Genomic DNA, 24,731 nt, shown 5'->3' on the forward strand with positions numbered 1-24,731 from the left:
TGTGGGTGGCTCTACCTAGAGTATTTGTGTGTCAGTGTTTGGCTGTTTAGCTATAGCAGCTGTTTGTAAGCTTGTATCTCTGTGTACTGACAGTGTTTGTGTGCCTCTGTGTGTGCATATACTATATCTGTGTAGTCAGAGTATTTCTGTGTATGTTTGTCTCTCTGTGTGCCTACAGTATTTGTAATTGGTTTTTTTGTGTACCTATGGTATCTGTGTGTGTATATCTGTGTACCTCCTGTATTTGTGTGTCCTTAAAGTGTGTATCTCTGTGTACTGACAATGGTTGCATGTGTTGTATGTATGTATCTCAGTGTACCTACAGTATTTGTGTGTAAGTCTCTATGTATGTGCGTTATTTGTGTGTGTATCTGTATACCAAAAGTATTTGTATGTGTGTGTGTATGTCTGTGTATCTACAGTATTTGTGTGTATGTCTCTGTGTATGTACATTATTTATGTTTATCTCTACATACCTACAGTATTTGTGGGCGTGTCTGTGTGTTTCTCTGTGTACCTACAGTATGTGTGTGTGTATATATCTGTGTATCTCTACTATTCTGTATGTGTGTATGTCAGCATTCCTACAGTATTTATGTGCATGTAAATCTATGTAGTTACACTTTTTGTGTGTGGTTGTATATCTGTATGTACAGTATTTTTGTGTCTGTATGTGTACGTACCAGTATTTGTGTGTTTCTCTGTGTTCCTACAGTGTGTGTGTACCTACCAGTATTTGTGTGTTTTTCTATGTACCTAGTGTGTGTGTACCTACCAGTGTTTGTGTGTTTCTCTGTGTTCCTACAGTGTGTGTGTACCTACCAGTATTTGTGTGTTTTTCTATGTACCTAGTGTGTGTGTGTACGTACCAGTGTTTGTGTGTTTTTCTATGTACCTAGTGTGTGTGTGTACCTACCAGTGTTTGTGTGTTTCTCTGTGTACCTACTGTGTGTGTGTGTGTGTGTGTGTGTGTACGTACCAGTGTTTGTGCGTTTTTCTGTGCACCTACAGTGTGTGTGTACCTACCGTTGTGTGTGTGTGAGGGAGAGAGAGAGTGATGTGGATGCTGTAGATAATGTGGCGCAGGCTCGCACAGTCTCAGATTAGAGAGAGCGAGGGGGGTGGGGACGCAGCCGCCGATATAACCAGCTCGCATTTCACAGCGACCAACCTGCAGGACCAGTCGCATCACTTAGGCCTCGGAGAATGCTGAAGCCGCTGAACTTTCTGCTGATCCCTCTGCTGCTGGCCGGGGCAGCGGACAAGGACAGTCCCGAGAAAGGGGGCAATAAGGGGAATTTCCTGGAGGATGAGCAATGGCTGTCTGGAGTCTCTCAGTACAACCGGCAGATCAAAGACTGGAACCGCTTCAGAGACGTGAGTGTTCCATTTGGAATTTCAATCGAACGCACTGATAGGGACCTGGAAAACTGACCCGCTATTCCCATTTGAAATACCGCAGGGAAATTAAATCTATATTTCAAAAAATGGATTCTCAGAAAATAATTGCAAATGATAATGATTTGAAGAGCGGGTGAATTTAGCTGGAGGGGATACTCAATTAGAGAAAGAATAAATGGTGGAATTGTAATTATTTTCGACGTGCAACAGTATTCCATGTGTGTGTGCATTCACCTGTCGTTTCAGGGAGAGGGTTGTACGTCGTACCATTAAATGCAGGATCTATGCAGGAGGTCTCGTTGTGGAGGGAACCCGGGGTAAATTGTTAACTGTCTTCAAATCGAACTGACTGTCAAATTGTCGTCTGCCGTTAGGGTTATACAGCTTGGAATGAATGTTTGTAGCTTCAGTCAGTTCGGTATTATCTGTTTTGAGGAAGGGAGAGAAGAAAACAAACATTTCTTTGCCTCCGGGTGACACCTCCTCTCAATCTTCCACCCCACCCCCCCCAACCCCCGCCAGCCCCTGAAGAGAATTAAACCCCAACCTCAATGAAATGGTTAATGAGCCCAGCCATTTCGGTTAGCTGGCAGACGGGTTAACTACTATTCAAAAACATGTTATCTATCCAAGGCTGTAGTCCTAGCCATACTGCATCTCCTAAATGTGCTTAATAAACACAGTTAGTCTTATTTATTTCCCTTTTTTAAAAAGAAGAAAGTAGTTAGGAAAGGAAGACCTGGAATGAGGATGGCCGAGTGTTTTAAGTAGGTCATCAATGGGCATTGTCTTGTTGGGAGCAGCAGTTCTGAACGATGAGGTAGATCTTTCAAGAATGGAGATTGGTGACATATCTGATACGCACTGGTCTTTTTGGTCCAATTGGCAGCTCCCTCTCATACTGTGGTGTGGAATATTTCAGCCAACATCCTCTCTAGAATCACCTGAAAAAGCTGGACTGGGCATCCTCTTGGAGAAAAGACTGACTGTGTGTTTCATGTCATCTTTGCGGTGCGGAGCTGAGCTGAGATGTTGGAGATAATGGGAACTGCAGATGCTGGAGAATTCCAAGATAATAAAATGTGAGGCTGGATGAACACAGCAGGCCAAGCAGCATCTCAGGAGCACAAAAGCTGACGTTTCGGGCCTAGACCCTTCATCAGCTGAGATGTTGCTCCTTTTCTGTAGCTATGGTGACTGACCTTGCTGGCCCAGCTTGTGGTACAGGACGTTCAGTGCTCCTCCCCCTGGGCTTGAGCCCCAAACCCAGGACTGGATGGCTGAGGAACGTCTGCTCAAGCAGCTAAGCACACACCAGTGAGCGAGTGGTAGGAGTCAGCCAGGTGATGGAATGAAACATAGAAACTGTGAACAGGAGTAGACCATTCAGCCCTTTAAGCCTGTTCCACCATTCAATATGATCATGATTCATATAATATGATCCTCTATCTCAATCCAAATTCCTGTTTTCTCCTCATACCTTTAATGCCCTTACAAGAGCAGATGTGTGCTACTGAGGCTGTACAAGAGCAGATATGTGCTACTGAGGCTGTATAAGGCTCAGATGAGACCGCATTTGGAATATTGTGAGCAGTTTTGGCCTCTATATGTAAGAAAAGATGTGCTGGCTTTGGACAGGGTGATGATACGCTCTACGGGAATGGATCCTGGAGGTAGATCCTGGAGGGAAAGGACTTGTTGCAGAATGAGTGATTGAGGACTCTGGATCTGTACTCAGTGGAATTTAGAAGATTGAGGGGGATTACATTGAACATTGAAACTTACAGAATGCTGAAAGCCCTGGATAGAGTGGATGTGGAGAAGATATCTCCACTGGTAGGAGAGACTGGACCTGTGGGCACACCCTCCGAGTGAAGGGATGACCCTTTAGAAGTGAGATGAGGAGCAATGTTTTCAACCAGAGATTAGTTAGTCTGTGGAGCTCAGAAGACTCTGGAGGCCAAGTTATTCAGAGGATTTAAGACTGAGATGGAGAGGTTTTTGATTAGTAAGGGGATGGAAAGGCAGGAGACTGTATCTGAGAAACATATCAGTCATGATTGAATGGTGGAACAGACTCAATAGGCCAAATAGCCTAATTCTGAAGCTATATCTTATGGTCTTAAAATCTTAAAAAATATCTATCTTTTATGTTGAATATAATCAGTGACTTGACCTCTGCAGCCTTCTGTAGTAGAGAATGGTAGTTGGAGTCTGTACCATCGCTATCTATAGCTCCAAAAATGCACATTGTCACAAAAACACCAACCCTGAATGAACTATAACACACGCCATCACAGCTCATCAAACAGGTTGGATCCTGTTACCATCTGGAAAAGGATAAGCAAGTAATTTTCTGAAAAGAAAACTCTTGAATTTATATAGCACCATGCAATGCATCAAGCTTGCCACTTTCCGGTCAATGGAGTGCTTTAGTTTTGAACTGTAGTCACTGTTGTAGGGAAACAATTGGGCACAGCAAGCTCCCACAAACAACCAAATGATAATGAATAAACAGAACACCTTTTGAGATGTTCAGTTGCAAGTTTCATATCGGTGGCAAGATCTCCGCAGAGATCCTGCGCATTCTGGAACTCTGGAACACTGAAACGCCAAGGTGTGGGATCAGAGACAGTGCATGTGGAGGAAACATTCAGGAAGGCGTTGTTGATTCTGGGTTACTTGACCTTGAGAAGTAAACTGTGTCAACAGTCCATTTAGGAAAGGGGTTTTATAGTTATGTAGATGTCAATCGATCTGTTTAAATCACTTAGTAATTAGGAAGAGAGTTTCAGTCTGTCAAGTGGGAAGGGATTGAGTCAGATATACAGAGTGTAAATGAAGGCACTTCACTGGAGTGTATGGCCTTTCCTTCATTCAGATTTTATTTTCTCATTTTGATCCTCGGTTGCTAACTTGGAGATGCAGTTCCGCTTTCTGGAATGTGCTGACATTGTTTGCTGCGTGCAGGGAGCACAGATACACACAGCGTAGTGACAGATATTGCTGGGTGCATTGAAAACAATCGTCCCCCTTTTGCATGCAGACACACTGTACAGCCTCACAGATTGCCGCCCCAATGGTGATCAATACCCAACGGAAATGTTTTGGCACACTAAGAGTATGCAACACATCCCTATGCTGGGTGCACATAAACGACTTTGACGCACAATCACACTGAAAATATTGCAGAGGCTGGGAATCCTCCAGCTTCTGAAAAGATCTGAGTGAATAGTAATCATCTGCCCAGTTATTGATGTGATGTGCAGGTGCCAGTGTTGGACTGCGATGGACAAGGTCAGAAGTCATACGACACCAGGTAACAGTCTGACAGGCTTATTTGAAATCACAAACTTTCGGGGCAACGACTTTGACTGTGAAACTGTTGCAGAAACATTAAACAAAATAAGAAACATTAAGTTGTTCTTAATTGAATCATTTGTGATACTCATCACCTTTGCAGCCAATTAAGAAGGTTCGAAATGTGGGCAGCATAATAATGTTCGAGTGACTGTGATAGTGATGTATTGCATTACAAGTCTAGGGACAGCTTTCCACTTCCTGCACGCATTTTCGTCCCTGCAGGACCCCTTCCAGCTATGACCCACACAAACAATCGGCTGCAATTAGTTGCACATCAGAAGCGATGCTGAATTAAAGAGAGCTTGGCTGCAAGCACTTATCCTACAAATCTTTTTGACAGTGACAGTGTTATTCCCAGAGCAGCCAGGATCGGTGATAATGACATAAGCTTAGAAATTACAGGAGCAGATATTGGTGGAGGAACACTTAACTAATTTCTGTGAAATTCTCCCACCCACTATTTTAACAGACTACCACTAATGCATTTGCGGCTCCATTAGCTGTCGGCAAAAGCAATCTCACATCACATCAGAAGGTTCTATGTCTAAGTCCCATTCCACATACTTACACACAGAATCTGGGTTGAATCCCTAGTAAGTACCAAGGGAGTGCTGCATTGTTGGGGGTGCAGCCCCTCTGTCGTCACAGGCAGTTGCAAAAGATTACACACCACCTACTTGAGGAAAAGAGGGGCTTATCTTCCTAGTGCCCCTGCAAATAATTATCTGTCAACCAGCATTAATAAAGGTGATATCTTAAGATGCTATGAATCTGAAATAATAACAGAAATTGCTGGAGAGACTCAGCAGGTCTGTGCAGAGAGAAACAGTGTTAATGTTTTGAGTGCAGTATGACTCTTCCCTGAACGCACGCAAATAATCTGATCATTGAAATGTGTTTGTATCTATGTTAACAGTTGCCTTTCCAATATTGTGTGAGGCTATGCTTCGTTATTATTGACTCTGCTTTGGGACATTTTGGGATCGTGAAAGGAATTATATAAATGTAAGTCTTCTTTGATTAAAGCAGTGAATGGAAATACGTCACTGACACACCTGGTGTAGAAATATCAACAATTAATTTCAACTCTCAAGCAGTGGTGCTCAGTAAAAATGGCTTGGCTGGCTGTGAGAAAACTTTGCTTCTGCTAAAGCTGCGGAGCAATCCGGTTGCAACAAGGCATTTCAAAGAATTGTTTGAGATCTCTGAAGGCCAGCAGACCATAAAATGTAGGAGCAGAAGTAGGCCATTCAGCCCGTTAAACTCCTTCACCATTCAATGAGATCCCAGCTGATCTGATAATCGCCAACTCCACTTCCTTGCCTTTGCCTTTGCCTTAACAACCCTTGACTCCCATAATGATTTAAAAATCTACCTCAGCCTTGAATATGTTTAATGACTCAGCATCCACAGTGGTAAAGAATTCTATGGATTCCATATCCTCTGAAAGAAGAAATTCCTCTTCATCTTTTGTCTTAAGTTGGTGATGCCTTTGTTTTGAGCTGATGCTCCTGGATGCCGTCACAAAGAGAAGCAACTTTGCTGCACTTGACAATTCCAGTAACAATCTTTTATGTTTCCAAAAGGTTGCTTCACATTCTTCTGAATTTGAGTTAGTGCTGGCCCAACCTACTAAACCTCTTTACTCCTGAAATAATCCCTCCACACCCAGGGTCAAACAAGTGAACCTTCTCCAGACGGCCTCCAATGCCTGAGTTAAGGGACAAAAACTATTCACCGTAATCTGGAGTCACTCCACAAACTTTAGTGACTGGAGTGGGAGGGTGAAGCATGCAGCCGCACATTATAAATCTCTCAGATATTGTTGCTTGAACTTTAACGAGGAATGCTTCATAATGGGCAGCTGGGACATCATCTCCAAAGTACAATATTCCCCAAGGTGTGGTTGTATTAAGAATGGAAAGTGCTGGAGAACCTCCACAGGTCTGGCAGCATCTGTGGAGCGAGGAAAAGAGTTTGCGTCTCGAGTTTGGTATGACCTTCCTTTAGATTGGTTTTCATTATGTCACAGTGGTTGTGTTTCACTGAAATAAAGCTGCATTTATATAGCAGCCTCTCCTGTCTTTAACATCCCGAGGGCTACTTTGACGTTGAGTCATTAAGCAAACAAGGCCGTTGCTTTGCACACAGCGAAATCCCACTAAGAGCCATTGGTGAATGACTAATGACAGTTTCTGGTGGTATCGATTGAAGATGGAACATCAGACAGCCAAACTGAGAGAATTCCCAGATTTGTGAGATGTTCTGCACCAGCCTGGAGTTTTGTTGAATATCCCACACCCTGACCAAATCTAATGGCTGCAGCTTTATTCACTGCAGAAAGTGAGTGAAAGATTAAGAGGGGAGATACAGTGAATTTCTTTCGCACAGCGCATCATTACGATCTGTAATACATTTGAAAGAATCATAACTTTTACAGACTGGAAAGAGACCTTTCGGCCCATTGTGTCTGCATTGGCCATTAAGCACCTACAGCATTTGGTCTGTTATACCCTCGTGTTCTGTAATGTCTCAAGTGTTCATCCAAAATGTTGTACTGGTTCCCACCTGTACCACTCTATCAGCCATTAGGTTCCAGATATCTACCATCCTCTGGGTGAAAACTATCTTCCTTACCTCTCTCTAAACCTCCTGGCCAGCAAGTCAAATCTATGTTCTCCTGCTTATTGACCCCACTAAAGGAAAAGCGTTTTCCTATCTACCCAATCAATGCCCCTCATAACTTTGTTCCTGTCAATCAGCCTCCTCTGCTCTAAAGAAAAATCCCCAGTTTATCTAAGTCTCTCTTTGTAGCTGAATTACTGTAGCCCAGGCACCATCCTGGTGAATCCCTTCTACAGCCTCTCCAGTATAATCATATCCTCCATATGGTGTGGCAACCAGAGCTTCACACAGTACTCTGCCTTGGTCTAGTTAATATAACATACAGCTCCATTATAACCTCCCTGCTCATCTGTTCAAGTATTCCATATGCCTTTGTAACATTTATTCTCTTGTCCTGTCACCTTCAATGATCAGTGGACATTCATACCAAGGTCTCACTGATCCTCAGTACCTCCTGCTTTTCATTGTGTGTATTCACATTCTCACTCACTCACGCACGCACATGCACTTGCACACACTCATGCACACGTACTCACACACACACTGACTTGCTCAAAACACTCATGTACAGAGACACACACTCACGCAAACACACATATACACACACAGGTATGCACTCGCACGCACTCACACTCTCTCTTGCATGCACTCGCACACGCACTCGCAGACACTCATCCTCACACACTCTCACATACGCACACATGTACAGAGACACAGATACACACTGACACACACACAGACACATGCACTCACTCAAACACTGTCACCCACTCTGACACGTTCTCACTCACTAAGACATGCACAGTCTCAGACACACACACTCACTCACACACTCATATGTACGGAGACACAGACACAGGCTCACACATTCATGTAAACACTCATGCACTCGCGCACACACACACGCGCATTCACTGACAGACACTCACACACTCACATGTACAGAGACACAGACATGCACACAATCACACATACACAGATGCACTCTCCCTCACGCACCGGCACGCACTCTCACACATGCACTGACAAAGACACTTACAAACTCTCTCACACACACACACACACACACACCTGCACGTGCACTCACTCTCACGCTCACCCGCACGCACTCTCACACTGGTGCATTCTCACTCACATGCAGATACAGACACTCTCATGCACTCACACATAAAGACTCAGACCCCTACAGCACTCTTCACACCCAGTAAATCACTTTTGTAGCCTGCCAGGTGCACAGCAAGATCCCACCATTCGGCGGTTTGGAGTCGGCGGAGTAACTTTACAGGAATATCGCAGGTAATTGTGCACTTCGCGTGGCATGTAACAACGTGGTGCCTCTGTCCGAATCGCAAAGAGAGCTGAAGGGGAGTCGTTGTTGGCAATAGCTGCCCACTAATACAGAGAGATGACTGGTGATGGTGTAACCTGCGGGTCACTGCGTCGTTGGAGAAGGGGAGAGGGTGAGAAGGACAGTCCTTCAGGATAATCTCAGCTGGTGCAGGAATTGAACCCACACTGTTTGCCTCTATCTTTGCACTTGTTGAGATCATAATTATTCTAATGGTTTGGACTATAAGCAACAGGGACAGGAACAGGCCATTCAGCCCTTCGAGCTTCCTCTACTGTTCAATAGTGTAGTGATTGTAACGAGGTCAGCGTAGAATATGAGTTCCTTGATTGGGGCTGTTGGCCTGGTCCAGTCAGGGAGCCCTGGCTGCCAGCTCTACACAGGAGTGTTAGAGGTTCTGTCCACTCTGAGAGCTGGCTCTGAGGGAGCTGGATCAGTGTCATGTACAATGAAACGTATAAAAAGGGTGAGTTGGTGACACGATACTGGCTTTTGTGGAGTTACTTCAAACAGGATCATGACTGATCTGACATTCCTCACACCCAGTGTTTTCTCCATAACTCTTGACCCCTTCCTGATCCTAAATCTATCTATCTCAGCCTTCAATCTACAAGAGGACTCAACCCTCACAGCTGCTTGTGGCAAGAAATTCCGAAGAGAAGTCAATAATTGTGCTCCTGAGATGCTGCTTGGCCTGCTGTGTTCATCCAGCTTCACACTTTTTGTTATCAATACTTCCTGACCCATTTGAAAAGGGCCCCTTCAACTGGGAAGGGTTAAGAATGTCTAATGACAAGGTGCATTTATAGTTGGGTTTTAAGGGGAAATATTGGTCAGTGCATGGTACAGGTCATTGGATTGTTCAATGTACGAGTTTGGTTTCCTTATTTAATATAGTATACACTGTAATAGTATAGACTATTGCAGCAATCTCAAAACAAGAGACACAATATCCTATTATTACCACAGGGTACAGGATATTGTTTACTCTCATACTTTGGAGATGCTAAAAGGTTTTAAATGACCATAAAACATTCTGATAGATGTAGTTAGACCTTGAAAAGAGGTTTGACAGAAATGTTAAAATAAAGAGGGGTCTGGATAGAAGAAGACTTTACCATTGGTAGAAAAGATTGAGGAATCAATTATTGGACAGCCATTTGAAAAAAATATTACTCAAGACTGCCGGAAAGAGGTGATACTACGCACTAGGTGAGTTATTCTTTCTAAGAACCAGCACAAACACAATGGGCCATAGAGATCTACAGCTCAGAAAAAGGCCATTCAGCCCATCAAATCGACGCCAGACAAAAGCAGGCTCCTAGCTATTCAATCTCATTTTTGCAACACTTGGCCAATTGCCTCATATGCCTTAATATTGCAAGCGCACATCTAAATATTTCTTAAATGTTTTGAGGGTTTCTCTCTGCCTCCTTTACAAGAAATGAGTTCCAGATTCCTACTATCCCCTGGGTAAATGAGTTTTCTTCACCTTCCCTCTGTGCTATAACAAGTAATATAACACTGGAGGATATACACTGCACTAGTGCTCCTTGTGAATGGGCATGGATCAGTGGACAAGAGTTTGTGGTTTTAATTAAGCTATCGGTCAGCGCGTTGTACATAGGTGTTGGGAGGTCATGCTGCAGCTGTGCAGGACATTGGCTAGGCTGCTTGTGGAATGATGCATTCAGTTCTAAAGCTTGGCGGGGTGTAGAAAAGATTTACAAGGCTGTTGCCAGGTTTGAAGAGCTTGAGGGAGAGGCTGAAATAGGCTGGGGCTATTTTCCCTGGAGCGCCGGACACTGAGGGTGGCCTTATAGGGGGTCATAAAATCATGAGGGACATGGATAGGGTGAATAGCTGAAGCCTTTTCCCAGGATAGGGGAGCCCAAAACCAGAGGTTTAAGATGAGAGGGGGTGGATTTAAAAGGGACCTCAGGAGCAACTTTTTCACACAAAGGGTGGTTTGTGTATGGAATGAGCTGGCAGAGGAAGTGGTGGAGGCTGGTATAATTACAACATTTAAAAGGCATCTGGATGGGTACATGAATAGAAAGAGTTGAGAGGTATATAGACCAAATACTGGCAAATGGGACTAGTTGAATTTAGGATATATGGTTAGCATGGATGTATTGGACTGAAGGGTCTGTTTCAGTGCTGTACATCTGTATGACTGGACCGTATGGCTTGTCTTTTTTTTGTCATTCATTCGTGGGATGCAGGCATCACTGGCCAGGGCAGCATTTATTGCCTCCCCTAATTGCCCAGAGGGCAGTTAAGAATCAACCACATTGCTGTGGGTTTGGAGTCACATATAGACCAGTTCAGGTAAGGACGACAGTTTCCTTCCCTAAAGGACATTAGTGCATCAGATGGGTTTTTCCTGACAGTCGGCAATGGATTCACAGTCATCATTAGATTCTTGATTTCAGATTTTTATTGAATTCAAATTCCACCCTCTGCCATGGGCAGCACTTGAGCGCAGGTCCCCAGAACATTATCTCGGTTTCTAGATTAATAGTCCAGCAGGAATACCAGTAGGCCATTGCTTACCCATAGGCAAAATTGGATTGTCCTCCCAAGAGGTGTTTAACATTTGTGATTCTGTGGTAGTATTTGAATTTTCCAAATTTCTCCCCCTGTCTTGAATAAAAACCCACCAAAAACTATGGATGAACTGATCATTCGTATCATTGCAGTTTGATCTTGCTGAAACATTTCAAAGTGTTTTATAGGCTGTAAAACACCTTAAGACATCCTGACATTATGTAAAGAGTGTTGTATAAAATGACTTTGTATTCATATATTTCCTATATATATTTCCTGACTGTAACAATAAGAACATCTTGCAACAAAATGGATGCCTTAATTTTTTTTCATATTGCAGACAACAAACCAATAAATTATTAAATACCTTCACAAGCAATTTGTTATCAACTTGGTATGCTTCCATTGTGGTCATTCTGCAGAACCAAGAACAGAAACTGCTGGAGAAGCTCAGCAGTAGTGTTTGTGGAGAGTAAATAGAGTTAGCATTTCAAATCCAGTAAAACATCTGATTTCAAAGAAGGGACACTGGACTCTGAGCGCTAACTCTGTTCCTGTATGCACACATGCTTCTCGACCTGCTGAGCGTCTCCAGCACTTTCTGCATTTGTTTCAGCTCTTCAGCATCCTCAGTTGTTTGTTTTCGTCTGCAGGATCATGAGTCCTCTTTCAAATCAGTTCTCTCTTGTTCCAGAAGCTAATTTTTTTAAAATTAGCTCATGGGATGTGACTGTTGCTGCCTAAACTGTCACTTATTGCCAATCCCTAATTACACACTTACCAGTCAACAATCAACCAAGTTGTAGCGGGTCTGGAGTCACATGTAGACCAGACACAGAAGAACGGCAGATTTCTTTCCCTAAAGGATATGGTGAAACAATGGTTTTTTTAAACAACAATTGACAGTGGTTACATGATCATCAGGAAGTCACAGCTTTAATTCCTGACTTTTATTGCATTAAAATTTTACCATCTGCCGTGCAATTTGAGCCCATTTCCTCCCAGCACGTTAGCCTGGGGTTCAGGATTACCAGCACAGAAACAATCCCCACCTCCCTGCTCTTAAACTGCAGTGTAACAGAACTCTGCCATTGAGTTAGGCTCCTGTGACCTTAGTTCATCATTCAGCAAAAATATTTCACACAATCGTTAATTGGTTTTGCTGAACTGCATTAATGTCTGAACCTAATTGTATGTGGTGTAGTGCTGCTGCAGGAGATTTAATTAAATGGTCTTTCACTGCATAAATTTGCAATTTTCCATATCATGCAGACATATTATTTTGCACAACCTACCATCCCATAGGCCAGAATTATCTAATCATTTGCTTTCAAGTGTCGTGTGACATCAGAAATCCTTCGGGCCACATTTGACAACTAAATGCATGCTCCCATTAATTCCCAGATATCCCAAATTGCTTACACTATCAAACCTTGATTGATGCTTACAAAAAAAAAGACTTACATTTATAAAGCATCTTTCACAGCCTTGAGATGGCCTGAAGCACTCTGTAAACCAGTTAAGTGCTTATGTTTTGAAAGTGTAAGGTCTGTGAGGGAAATGGGTGAGATCATTCACACAATTCAGGACCCCCACGAGGAGCAAATGAGATAATCTGTTGTGATGTTCCTTTCAGAATAAGCATTTCAAGAAGTGCCCTGCATTTTAAATCATACTGTTAGATCTTTTACATTCTTTTGTGACAAGAGATAGATATTAGAAAGTCTCACCAGAAAGGCAGTACCCCTGACAATGCAGCCCTTCTGCAGCATGTAATAAAAGTGTTGATCTGAATTATAATAGTCATACAGCATGGAAACAGACCCTTCGGTCCAACCAGTCCATGCTGAACATATTCCCAAACTAAACTAGTCCCACCTGCCTGCCCCGGCCCATATCTCTGAGCCTTTCCTATTCATATATCTATCCAAATACCTTTTAAATGTTGTAATTGTACCCACACCCTCCACTTGCTCAAAGTTCATTCCACACACGAACCTCCCTCTGCATAAAAAAAATGCCTCTGATGTCTTTTTTAAATCTCTCTCCTGTCACCTTAGAAATGTGCCCCCTTGTCTTGAAATTCTCCGTCTTTGGAAAAAGACAACTCCTATTAATTCTACCTATACCTTTCATTATTTCATAAACTTCTATCAGGTCACCTCTTAATCTCCGACACTCCAGTGAAAAATGTCCCAAACTGTCCGCCTTTCCTTATAACTCAAACCTTCCATACCTAGCAATGTCTTGGTAAATCTCATCTGAACTCCCTCCAGCTTTATAAGATCCTTCCTATACATGGGCGACCAGAACTAGACACAATGTTCCAGAATGGGCCTCACTAAAGTCCGTACAATCTCAACATGACTTTCCAACTCCATTTCTTAAAGGACTGAGCAATGAAGGCAAGCATCCCAAACGCCTTTTTAACCACCCTGTCTATTTATGATGCAAACTTCAAAGAATTATGTACCTACACCACTAGGTCCCTCTGTTTTACTACCCCAGGCCCTACCATTAACTGTATAAGCTCTACCCTTGTTTGTTGTACCAAAATGCAATACCTCACATTTATCCAGATTGAACTCCATCTGCCATTTTTCAATCCAATGACCCATTTGATCAATATCTCCAATGTAATCTTAGAAAACCTCCTTCACTGTCTACAATGCCACCAATTTTGGTGTCATCTGCAAATTTACTAACTATGCCTTTTATATTCTCATCCAAATCATTTATTTAAATTACAAACAAAAGCGGACCCAGAACCGATCCCTGTGGAACTCTGCTGGTCACAGGCCTCCAGTCCGAAAAGCAACCTTCCACCATTACTGTCTATCTCCTGCCATTAAACCAATTTTGTATCTAATTAGCAAGCTCACCCTGAATCTCATGTGACCTAACTTTACTAATTAGTCTACCATGCAGAACCTTGTCGAAGATTTTTACTAAAATCCAAGTAAAGAACATCCACTGCTCTGCCAACATCAAATTTTTTTGTTAACTTCCTCAAAAAAAGTATTCAGTCAACTTTGAGACACGATTTTCCTGGCTGAAAACCATGTTGACTATCCCTAATCAATTTTTGCCTCTCTAAATGTCCATAAATCCTATCTTTTGTAATCACTTCCAACAGTTTACCCCCAACCGAAGTCAGACTCACAGGCCTGTAGTTCCCTGGTTCCCCTTACAACATTTTTTTAAACAAAGGGGAGCGGGACTTGGATCCACAAACTTCTGACTCAGAAATTCATAGAATCTCTACAGTGTGGAAGCAGGCCATTTGGCCCAATTGGTCCACACCGACCCTCCAAAGAACATTCCACACAGACACCCACCCCTCCCAGCCTATCCCTGTAACACTGCGTTTCCCATGGCCAGTCCACCTAGACTACATATCCCTGGACACTACGGGCAATTTAGCTAGGCCAATCCACCTAAGCTCTACATGTTTGGAGCATGGGAGGAATCCAGAGCACCCAGAGGGAACCCACTCAGACATGGAGAGAACGTGCAAACTCCACACACAGTTACCCGAGGGTGGAATTCAACCTGGGTGTCTGGTGCTCAAAGGCGGCTGTGCTAACCACTGAGCCACTGTGCCACCCTAAATTAGAATGCTAATGACAGCTAAGATTTTAGCATCAAATTTCTGATTTAGGTTCAACCACCAATAAGGCAACTGTGGTTATAAACAGCCGTTGAAGCCTCCAGGAGTATGGAATGATACTCAGAGTACTGAGAAAGTTGGTTTGCCCTGCTTCATGGGCTACAAGTAGGCCTCTGGCTGCAGGCTTATCTACTTGCTGCAGGGATATGAGGCATTGAGGTGTCCTGCACGTGAGATGCCTGTGTACCATCATGCAAGTCCATTCAGATCACAGAATCCCTGCAATGTGGAAGCAGGCCATTCAGTCCACATCAACCCACCAAAGAGCATCCCACCCATAGCCACCTATCCCTGCATTTCCCATGGCCAATCCATCTAGCCTGCACACTATGGGCAATTTAGCATGGCCAATCCCCCCAACCTACACATCTTTGAACTGTAGGAGCAAACTCCATACAGACATTCGTCCAAGGATAGGATTGAACCCGAGCCCCCATGATTGTGAGGCTGCCATGCTGACCACCATGCCACCACCCCAGATACATCAGTATATCTGCACACTCTTTATTTGGCTATTCAAGGTGACACTGAGAGCTACATTACCATTTCTTTGATTACTCCGGTTATACTGTCTAACAACACCAACAACAATGCCCACTAAATGGGTGTGTCACAGAAGTATAATTGGATAAGCATTGGCACTGAGTATAGGAGGAAATATTAGGGCAGGTGACCCAAACATTGTGTCAAAAAGATAAGGTCATATTTCATCCAAGAACCTAATGTAAGAATCTGAGCAAGAGGAGGTCATTCAGCCCATTGACCCTACTCTGTCGATCAGTTAAATTGTGACTGATTTGGTTCTAGTATTAACTCTACTTTAAAGTTTTTGGCAAAGCTCTGAAGCTCGGCTTGAGGGTGAGGTTGTTGACTTGCTCCCCGAGCTGGCTTGCTCTCATTCACACATTTCATCACCATGCTGGGTAACATCATCAGTGGAGCCTCCGATGAAGCGATGTTGTTCTACTGCACTTGGAAGTTATACTGTTTGCTCCGTTATGGTGAGTAGTGTTGTTTACAATACCATATGCAAACCCATACCGATCAAAACCGGAAATGACACCACTCACCATAATGGACTGGACAGTATAAATTCCAAGTGGAGTAGAACAACATCGCTTCATCGGAGGCCTCACTGATGATATCACTGAGCACAGTGATGAAATATCTAAATGAGTACAAGCCAGCTAAGTGAGCAAGTCAACAATCTCATTAATTCCACTGTCCTGACTGTCCCACATAATGCATGACTCCCTTGTCAAGCAAAATTCTGTCAAACTCAGCCACAAATATATGCAGATGCCCAGCCCACACAGCTGTCCAGGAGAGAGAAGTCCAAAGATTAATGACCCTGTGCGAGAAGAAATTCCTGTTCATCTGAATTGATTGGATTGAAACTTACGGAATACTGAGAGGCCTGAATAGAGTGGATGTGGAGAAGATGTTTCCACTAGTAAGACAGGCCGAGGGCACAGCCTCAGAGCGAAGGGACAGCTCTTTACAACTGAGCTGAGGAGGAATTTCTTCATCCAGAAGGTGGTGAGCCTGTGGATCTCATTGCTGCAGGAGGCTGTGGGGGCCAAGTCATTGAGAGTATTTAAAACAGAGATAGATAGGTTTGTGATTAATAAGGAGATCAAGGGCTACAGGGTTGAGAAACAGTGGTTAAATGGCATAAGAAAGTCAATGGGCTGAATGGTCTAATCCTGCTCCTTTATCTCATGGTCGTTTGGAGACCCCTTATGTATTAACTGCGGCTAGATTCTCCCACAGAGGAAACGTCCTCTTAGCCATCACCCCAGCCAAAATCTTTACAGGTAGATGAAAGGGGCATCATCTCAGGACAGTGTTAATGGTTGATCCTCCATATTTATCTTATATGTTTGAAGGGAATGGGTAGCAATATGTAGTTATAGAATGGGGAGATCCTTTTCTTCCCAGATTGTGTGAAAGCTCACCCTGTCTTCCCCATGTTTTCCGAGGAACATTGAACTTGGGGACAGGTGTAGGCCATTTCACCGCCTCCAACCTGTCTCATCATTCAGTAAGGTCAAGGCTGATCTAGTTGTAGGTATACTTCCCTGATTGGCCCCTTCGTCACCCTGGACTCCGTTGTCAATCAAAAATTAATCGAACGGAGCCTGAATAAAGTTAAAGATGTAAAACCCCACTGTTCTAGGAAAAACATTCTAGGAAAGAAAATTGCACAAAATGAGTGAAGAAATTTCACCTTGCCTTTGTCTTAAAGGTGAGATCTCTTATTCTTAAATCATGTAAACCCCCTCAGTATTAGTCCCCTGCCCCCAAGGAGGAAACATTTCCCAAGATTCCTACTTCCAAGCTGGAGCACTTCTGGCAAATAAAATTCACACAATTTGAATTGCCTCCAATCCACCATAACCCTACCTGCTTCCTGATGGGACGCCATTTTGCTCTCACACAACCATTGGAAGAACGTAGGGACACTTGTGCTGCACTGAGCTAGGAGGGCCACGTTCAAGTCCCATCCCGCTCCAGTGTGTAATACTGTCCCCAAACAGGTTGCTCAAAAATGGTTCAAAGGAAGACATTTAACTCATGGCCCCATATCCAGAGATCTCAGTAAGGGGGACCGGATGGGATAGCTATCCCTCCCCAGTGGGTCTAACTCTGTCCAATGTACCAAAGTAATTGGTGAAACAAAAGCTGACGTTTTGGGCCTAGACCCTTCATCAGATGAAGGGTCTAGGCCCGAAACGTCAGCTTTCCTGTTCCTAAGATGCTGCTTGGCCTGCTGTGTTCATTCAGCTCTACACTTTGTTATCTCGGTTTCTCCAGCATCTGCAGTTCCCATCATCTCTAATTGGTGAAACATTCTGTTAATTTAAATGAAAATAGTTGTTTGCGAACAGAGGAATTTTGTACTAGCCCCTGTGGGCAATTGAAGAGGAGTAGATTTCACTGATTTGCAAATTCTATTTTGTTAAGAAAGCCTTTATGTGCAGCATCACCAATGTTCGCTTGAGCCATGTCACATCTAATGAGCTACATGGAGTGTAATGAGGACTGTTAGATGTGAACATGCAGCCATTTTAGGTACAATAGCAATGATGAGGAAAGCTCCTCATTTAACCTGCTTGTGGTAGAGTTGGTGAAAGTAGAAATGTGGGCTCTTGAGCTATGAGGAAAACTTAAGCTCTTCAATATGCTCTTTCAAGCTCAAATTGCACAATAATTTGTAATATTAATAAGTGTAATATTTGTAAATTAATAACAATTGTTAACATGCCAAGGAACAGATTGTACATACTGCTATCATTCTTAGATGTGCACCATTCAACCATTAATTTAGTAATCAACAATTCAGTTGAGATTTCACAAGCGTTTCGTTTTTAATAATGTAAACTTCAGGATGACCTTGGGAAGGCTCCTGAGGAATGCTCTGCCTGAAAGCACAGCTCTTCGCTAAAGGTGAGAATAACGCAATTTTAAAACACAGACGGAGGCCAGGCTCCTTTGTGGAAGATCATTTGTTTAATTTAAACCATGGAATTCAGCATTTGCCACATGGGCCCTTGATGACACAGAGTGTAGCACGGAAATGAAAAGATGATGAAAGCAAAATGGTGTGGCAGTGAGCAGACTCAATGGGCTGAACGGCCTCTATCTGCTCTAGTGTTCACTTGTAAAGGGATCATAGGGATATTGAACACAAAGAGTAGCGTTACCCAGGGAGGCAGGATTTTAAAGATTAAGTGCTCGGCTGTTCAGGAGTGATAGCAGGACGGACTTTATCACACAGATGGCAGTCAATATGGGCTCCTGCCCCATTCCCACTCCCCCCACCCCATGCAGCCCTCCACTAGGTGAATTCACATTAAATTTGCAAGACTGATGCCAATAAATTTTTATCCGTTAAGGGAAGGGCATGGAGAGAAAGTGAACATTTGGAGTAATTTGAGGAGCTGATTGCTCATGTCATAAAGGAATAGCAGCAGAAGTTGCCTTTGTTGCTCAGGCCCTTGAGTTTCGGAGTTGGGACATCACGTTGAGGTTGTACAGGATGTTAGTGAGGTCTCTTCTGGAGTACTATGTCCAGTTTCTGGTCGCCCTGTTATAGGAAGGATACTATTAAGCTGGAGAGAGTTCAGAAAAGATTTACCATGATGTTTCTGGGAACGGAAGGTTTGAGTTATAAGGAGAGGCAGGATTGGTTGGGACCTGTTTCACTGGAGCACAGTCAGTTGAGAGGTGACCTTAAGGATTCTTTTTTTATCCTGAGGGGTATACATAGATGAATGGCAGGTATCTTTTCTGTGTGGTGGGGTATTTCAAGATTGGGGGCATATTTTTAAGGTGAGAGGAAAAAGATTTAAAAAGCAGGTGAGGGGCAACTTGTCCACACAGAGGGTGGTTTGAGTGTGGAATGAACTTCCACAGGAAGTGGTGAGTGTGGGTACAGTTACAGCATTTAAAAGACATTCGGATAAGTTCATGAATAGGAAAGATTTAAAGGGATATGGGCCAGGAGCAGGCAAGTGAGATTAGTTCAGGTCAGGATAACTGGTTGACATGGATGAGTTGACCAAAGGGTCTGTTTCTGTGCTATATAACCCAACCTACTGTGTTCCAGTAAAGATATCACAGCGGAGCTGATTCATTGCAACAAGCATAATGCTCCTATGAAATCTGATCATGGGACTGGTGTCAGTTTTCCTGATAGATATGATCCCAGCAAATGTTCATACTAGATTGAGCCAGATTTCAGTCCACGATTTCAATCTTTTGTTTTAATGAGGTGGTATTTCACTGAAACACAAATACCACACAATGCTGCAGATTTGATTGTAACAACCATACATTTAACTTCACTTTTTCTTGCAATTCCCAATCATAACAGTTTGCTGGCTGTTCCTTTGTAAGCCACATAACTGAGCTTAGACTTTGCCAGCTTCAAATAACCTCTTCCAGTTCTACGTGAACACTTCTGGTGTGGAATTCATAACTATCTCAACTGAGATAATGCATTTCCTAACTTTTCCGAACTCCTGTCTCTAGTAGAACTTCATATATCCATTTTTAACCAGGATTACTGAAAACTAAACCCAGAAGCTTTCCAAGCTATGGTTATTCCCCTAATGTTAAAAAAAATCCTGATTATTCTAAACTGAAAGCAAGTTGATGCTCTTCAATGTCTATTCTGTCTCTTTACCTATGCACCCAACCACAGAAGTTAGTATGTATGGTCTATTCTTTAGCTGTTACTAATTACTCTTCAGTTGGAGCTTGAAAAAAGATGTTAAGACTCCTCAAGACTCTCAACATGATACATAATTCCCATTATCACTCCAGAGACACCCTATCTCAGACTGGTTTCTAATCAATCATGGCTTCGTAAATACTGACAAACTAATCATTAAATCTCCTCATACACAGACATCAACCCCATATGCCACCAGTTCAAAATCCAAGCTCTAAAATAAATGATACTACTATACATATAAATCACACAACTGAGATCAGACGATAGCAAGCTGCTGTTTGGGTCGGTGACGTGGGTGATATAGTTATTTCACTCCTTCAGTAATTACCTAAAGCACTGATGACATCATTTGGTTAATAAGGCAGCTAACTGGTTGATTTGAGAATTGGTTGCAATTTTTTTTGCCATCTTAGCTCCAACCCCTCTTGCTTTTCACTTCTCTATCCTCCTGTCCCACCTCATCCTAAACTGGCAAAGTTGGGTCTCTAATCTGACAACCATGACGCTGTGAGGCTATGTACCAAGAGCTAGCTGGTGGAGTTGTCATGTGGTTACTTGTTTGGCAGCATTGAAGCAATGCACCAGGTGGCCCCAGTCTATACTGCAACATTCCATGGGTTTATGGCTCAGCAGCGAGAGATGGCAGGGGGGCATCTAGACTGTGAGCTACCTGTTAGAGTAGATTGGTGGGAGGAGGATAACTTCTTCAGGGTAGGCTTCGCAGCGGGGGTTAAAATTGTTTCAGAGATAGTAGGAACTGCAGATGCTGGAGAATCTGAGATAACAAAGTGTAGAGCTGATGATCACAGCAGGCCAAGCAGCACCAAAAGAGCAGGAAGGCTGACGTTTCGGGCCTAGAATCTCCCTATTTATTTCAGAGTCTAGGCCTGAAATGTCAGCCTTCCTGCTCCTCTGATGCTGCTTAGTCTGCTGTGTTCATCCAACTCTTCACCTTGTTATCTTAGTGTAGATTGGTGGTAAACTTTGCTGGAGAAACTGGAAGCATTGCTTCTGCTTTGCCCACCAACTGTAGCGAGCCATTCTCAGTAGCTGGATCACCACCTATAAATGCCAATGGGGCTTTGGTTTAACATCTTAACCGACCTTTGTGTCTCACTACCTGTTGGCCATGTGCCTTTTATTGCTAGGACCTTGTGATGTAGTAATACTCAGTATACGTCCTGGAGAAGAAAGTATTTCACTTGCCCTGGAGGTGTGTCACAAAATACAAAATAATTTCTTTGCACCTTTTATAGTGAATGGATAGTCTATTCAAGCAAGTTAAAGGAAATGAATACAGTTTGACAAATGTTTGAGCTTGGAATCCACTCATGATGTGTATTAATTTTTTTGGTTGGACTCGGCATCAAGTTATTTTCCCCGAACTTACTGATTGTTTTCATTTTTCTTTCTCCTGCTTTCTCTCCATCTCATGATTGCCTGTCAGGAAGTGGAGGTTAGTGGTAGCTTTATTCTAGTACATGATCTAATTGTTGTTACCATCAATATTCTTATAAATGGTATAATTTTTGATTACTGTAAAAAAACTCATACATAGTTTATGTTTCTGTAAATCCATTAGCATATTTTTTATGATTTATCATAAATGCTGCTGCAATACAAAAGGCTAATGGATTCTGATTTACATGGACATTCAAAACAGTGAGATTTGAATAAAATACCTAAATTTAATTGGTCCCAGTAAAAGTTGCCTCTTAAACTTCTGCTCATGTTTCTTCCTCTTCATGGGGAGGCGTTGGCCTAGTGACATTATCACTGGAATGTTAATCCAGAGACCCCAGATAACGTTTTGGGGACCCGGGTTCAAACCTCGTCATAGCTGATGGTGGAAATTGAATTTAACAAATATCTGGAATTAAGAGTCTCATGATGACCCGTAAACATCCGTTGTTGCTTGTTGCAGCTGGTTTGTCAGTGTTCTTAAGGGAAGGAAACTGCCATCCTTACCTGGTCTGGCCGACATGTGACTCCAAACTCACAGCAATGTGGTTGACTCTAAACTGCCCTCTAAGCGATTAGGGATGGGCAGTAAATGCTGCCTGGCCAGCGATGCCCTCATGCCATAAAAGAATAAAGGGAAAAAAATTCCTTTTCAGTTCAGGGTAACAGGTTAAAAACATGATTGTGCTTCGTTTAAACTGTTTTCCTGTCTTCGGGAGTGCCCATCCTCACCAATGTTGGGTAGCAACTGATGATCAGAAAGCTGTAGTACTTTTGGCAGGATATTGTGACTTCAGTCTCCACTTCAGAGATTTAAGTACAAAAAGAAAGAGTCTTGACACGATGACAAGGGAGACCAGTGTTGCTCGGGGTGCCATCTTTTGGTTGAGATATTGAACGAAGACCCCACCTAATTTTTTATTTTAATTTGACGGAAGGGTTCCCATGACGTGACAAAGAGCAGGAGTTTTCTCATCAGTGTGCCGGTCAATATTTTGTTAAAAAATTGAAAGAGCTGTGGATGCTGGAAATCAGAAACAGAAACAGAAATTGCTGGAAAATCTCAGTAGGCCTGGCAGCAGCTGTGGAGAGAAATCAGAGTTAACATTTCAGGCCCAGCGACCCTTCCTCCGAACTGATGGTAGCTAGGAACAAGTTTTTTTTTATGCAGAAGATAAGGTGAGGGAAAGGGTAAGGAGTAAACAGTAGGTGCAGATAAAGCCCAAAGAGAGAGAACAGTTGGACAGACCAAGGAGTGGACAACAGTCAGCCTGGGAGGATGAATAGTGGCTAATGGGGACTGTTAGTGGATAACTATGGGTTATGCTTAATAGCAGACCATGTGATAATGGGCCTGGGTCTTATTCCTCAATACATATCCTTCACCCAAGAGCATTAAAGGCAGATAATGTGGCAGCCATCATACTATTGGCCTTTTTCTGCACTGTAGGGATTCTAGGGTTCTATATCAGCTTGCACAAACAGGTGACCAAAAGCTAAGCCTAACAGTTGAACTTTAAGGGAGGGTTTTAAGATGGAGAGGAGAAATGTCAGAGACGGAGTTCCTGATCAATGGACCAATGTTAACATTTTTAATGCCGTGCTCCAGCTTGCAATAATTTGGGTTTTATGGCTGCGGGAATTGAAGTGCACAATGCACAGAGCATTAATCTGCTTGTGTGGATCTCTTGAGAACACAAAATCCTAAACCTGTTCGTCAAAATCTAACCTGGCCATTTCCATCCCCTGCCTTCTGCATTCCAAGTGGAGCAGTTTAATCATTACAGTTGTGAGAGAGTGCTGCATTGCTAGAGGTGCTGCTGTTGAGTGAACTTCAATCCCTCTGGATGCCACTTGCCTTCCTCACTGTTGGAGAGCTCTTAAAAACCGTTTCTTTTTCCAACATGCCGGCTGGTCTGTTTTTCTGCCTGCTCAGTCAGTCTCCAGTGCTGACACTACCCTAAGCTGCCTCCCTCCTCTAAACCAGTCAGAGGTCCGTTTAGCAAATAGAAGTTCAGTCTTGTCTACCTGACAGAGAGATCTCCAGCCCTTTTACACAAAATGCCCACTCTTTCACTGATCTGCAAGAGCGTATGCATATGTGTGCATGTGTAGGTGACTCTGTGTATGGATGTATCATTACTATAATATATATAAAGTGACCCCCAAACATTTACAAGGCCACATGCATAGTTTGTTATACGAAAATGCAGCTCAGATATTTATAGATATTTATGCCATTCACGGTATGGACCTTAGCAGCAAAAGTCAATGTAATGAGCTATATTGACCAAGAGTGTTATGATCTCTGGTCTAATATTGAGTACAGTACCAGGCAGCATTGCATTGTTGGAGGTATCATGTTTCAGATGGGGAATTTAACAAGGGCCCGTCTGCCCTCTAGGGTGGATGTAAGCGATCATATGACATCCCATGTACTTTGAAGATGAACAGGAGAGTTCTCCATAGTAACCAACTTCACTAAGGCAGATTATTATTGGTCATTAATTATAGGTCGGGCACCCCTGACCTATACTGGAGATCCAGCTATGACCTTTGTAAGGCATTCAGAGACTCCAAGAGGCTATCCTGAACTACACTTGAGACCTCACCAACCACAGGGACACCCGTTGTGGGTGGCAAGGCGTACAAAGCAAAGTTGAACAGAATCCTGGGCAACAGTACATCGCAACCGCTCTGCATTCTACACTCACTTTAAACAGAAGGGCAGTGAAGCAGTGTCAACTCCCAACAGCCTCTGATGAATCTGTACCCATGGTCACTGCTCCAGGTGTTAGACCAACCTTCTTGAGAATGTTTTCCATGGAAAACAATTGACCCAAATGGAGACCCAACTATGCACTCAGATCCTGTGCGGACCAGCTGCTTTCACTATTCACAGACCTCTTTAACCTCTCCTTACTTCTATCTGAAGCCCCTGCCTGCTCCAAGAAGACCACTGTCATCCTGGTGCCAAAGAAAGTGCATGTAACATGGCTCAGTGACTACTGCCTGGTGGCTTTGACCTCAATAATTATGAAGTGCTTCGAGAGGCTCGTCATGGACCATGT

At 43.1% G+C, this 24,731-nt stretch overlaps 1 protein-coding gene across 2 annotated transcripts in view; it reads left to right on the plus strand.

The window, feature by feature from the left end:
- Window positions 1-832: 832 nt before the first annotated feature.
- Window positions 833-24,731, plus strand: part of spock2 (SPARC (osteonectin), cwcv and kazal like domains proteoglycan 2) — a 190,950-nt gene continuing 167,051 nt past the window's right edge. The window contains exon 1 of one of the 2 annotated variants that reach the window (XM_059640320.1): window positions 833-1,377. In XM_059640320.1, the coding sequence (XP_059496303.1) occupies window positions 1,207-1,377 (171 nt within the window). In that variant the 5' untranslated portion in view covers window positions 833-1,206. The remainder of the gene's footprint in view (window positions 1,378-24,731) is intronic. The other variant, XM_048563756.2, reaches the window with a different exon arrangement.

Source organism: Stegostoma tigrinum, chromosome 37, assembly GCF_030684315.1.
Source record: "Stegostoma tigrinum isolate sSteTig4 chromosome 37, sSteTig4.hap1, whole genome shotgun sequence".
Taxonomy (NCBI): Eukaryota; Metazoa; Chordata; class Chondrichthyes; order Orectolobiformes; family Stegostomatidae; genus Stegostoma; species Stegostoma tigrinum.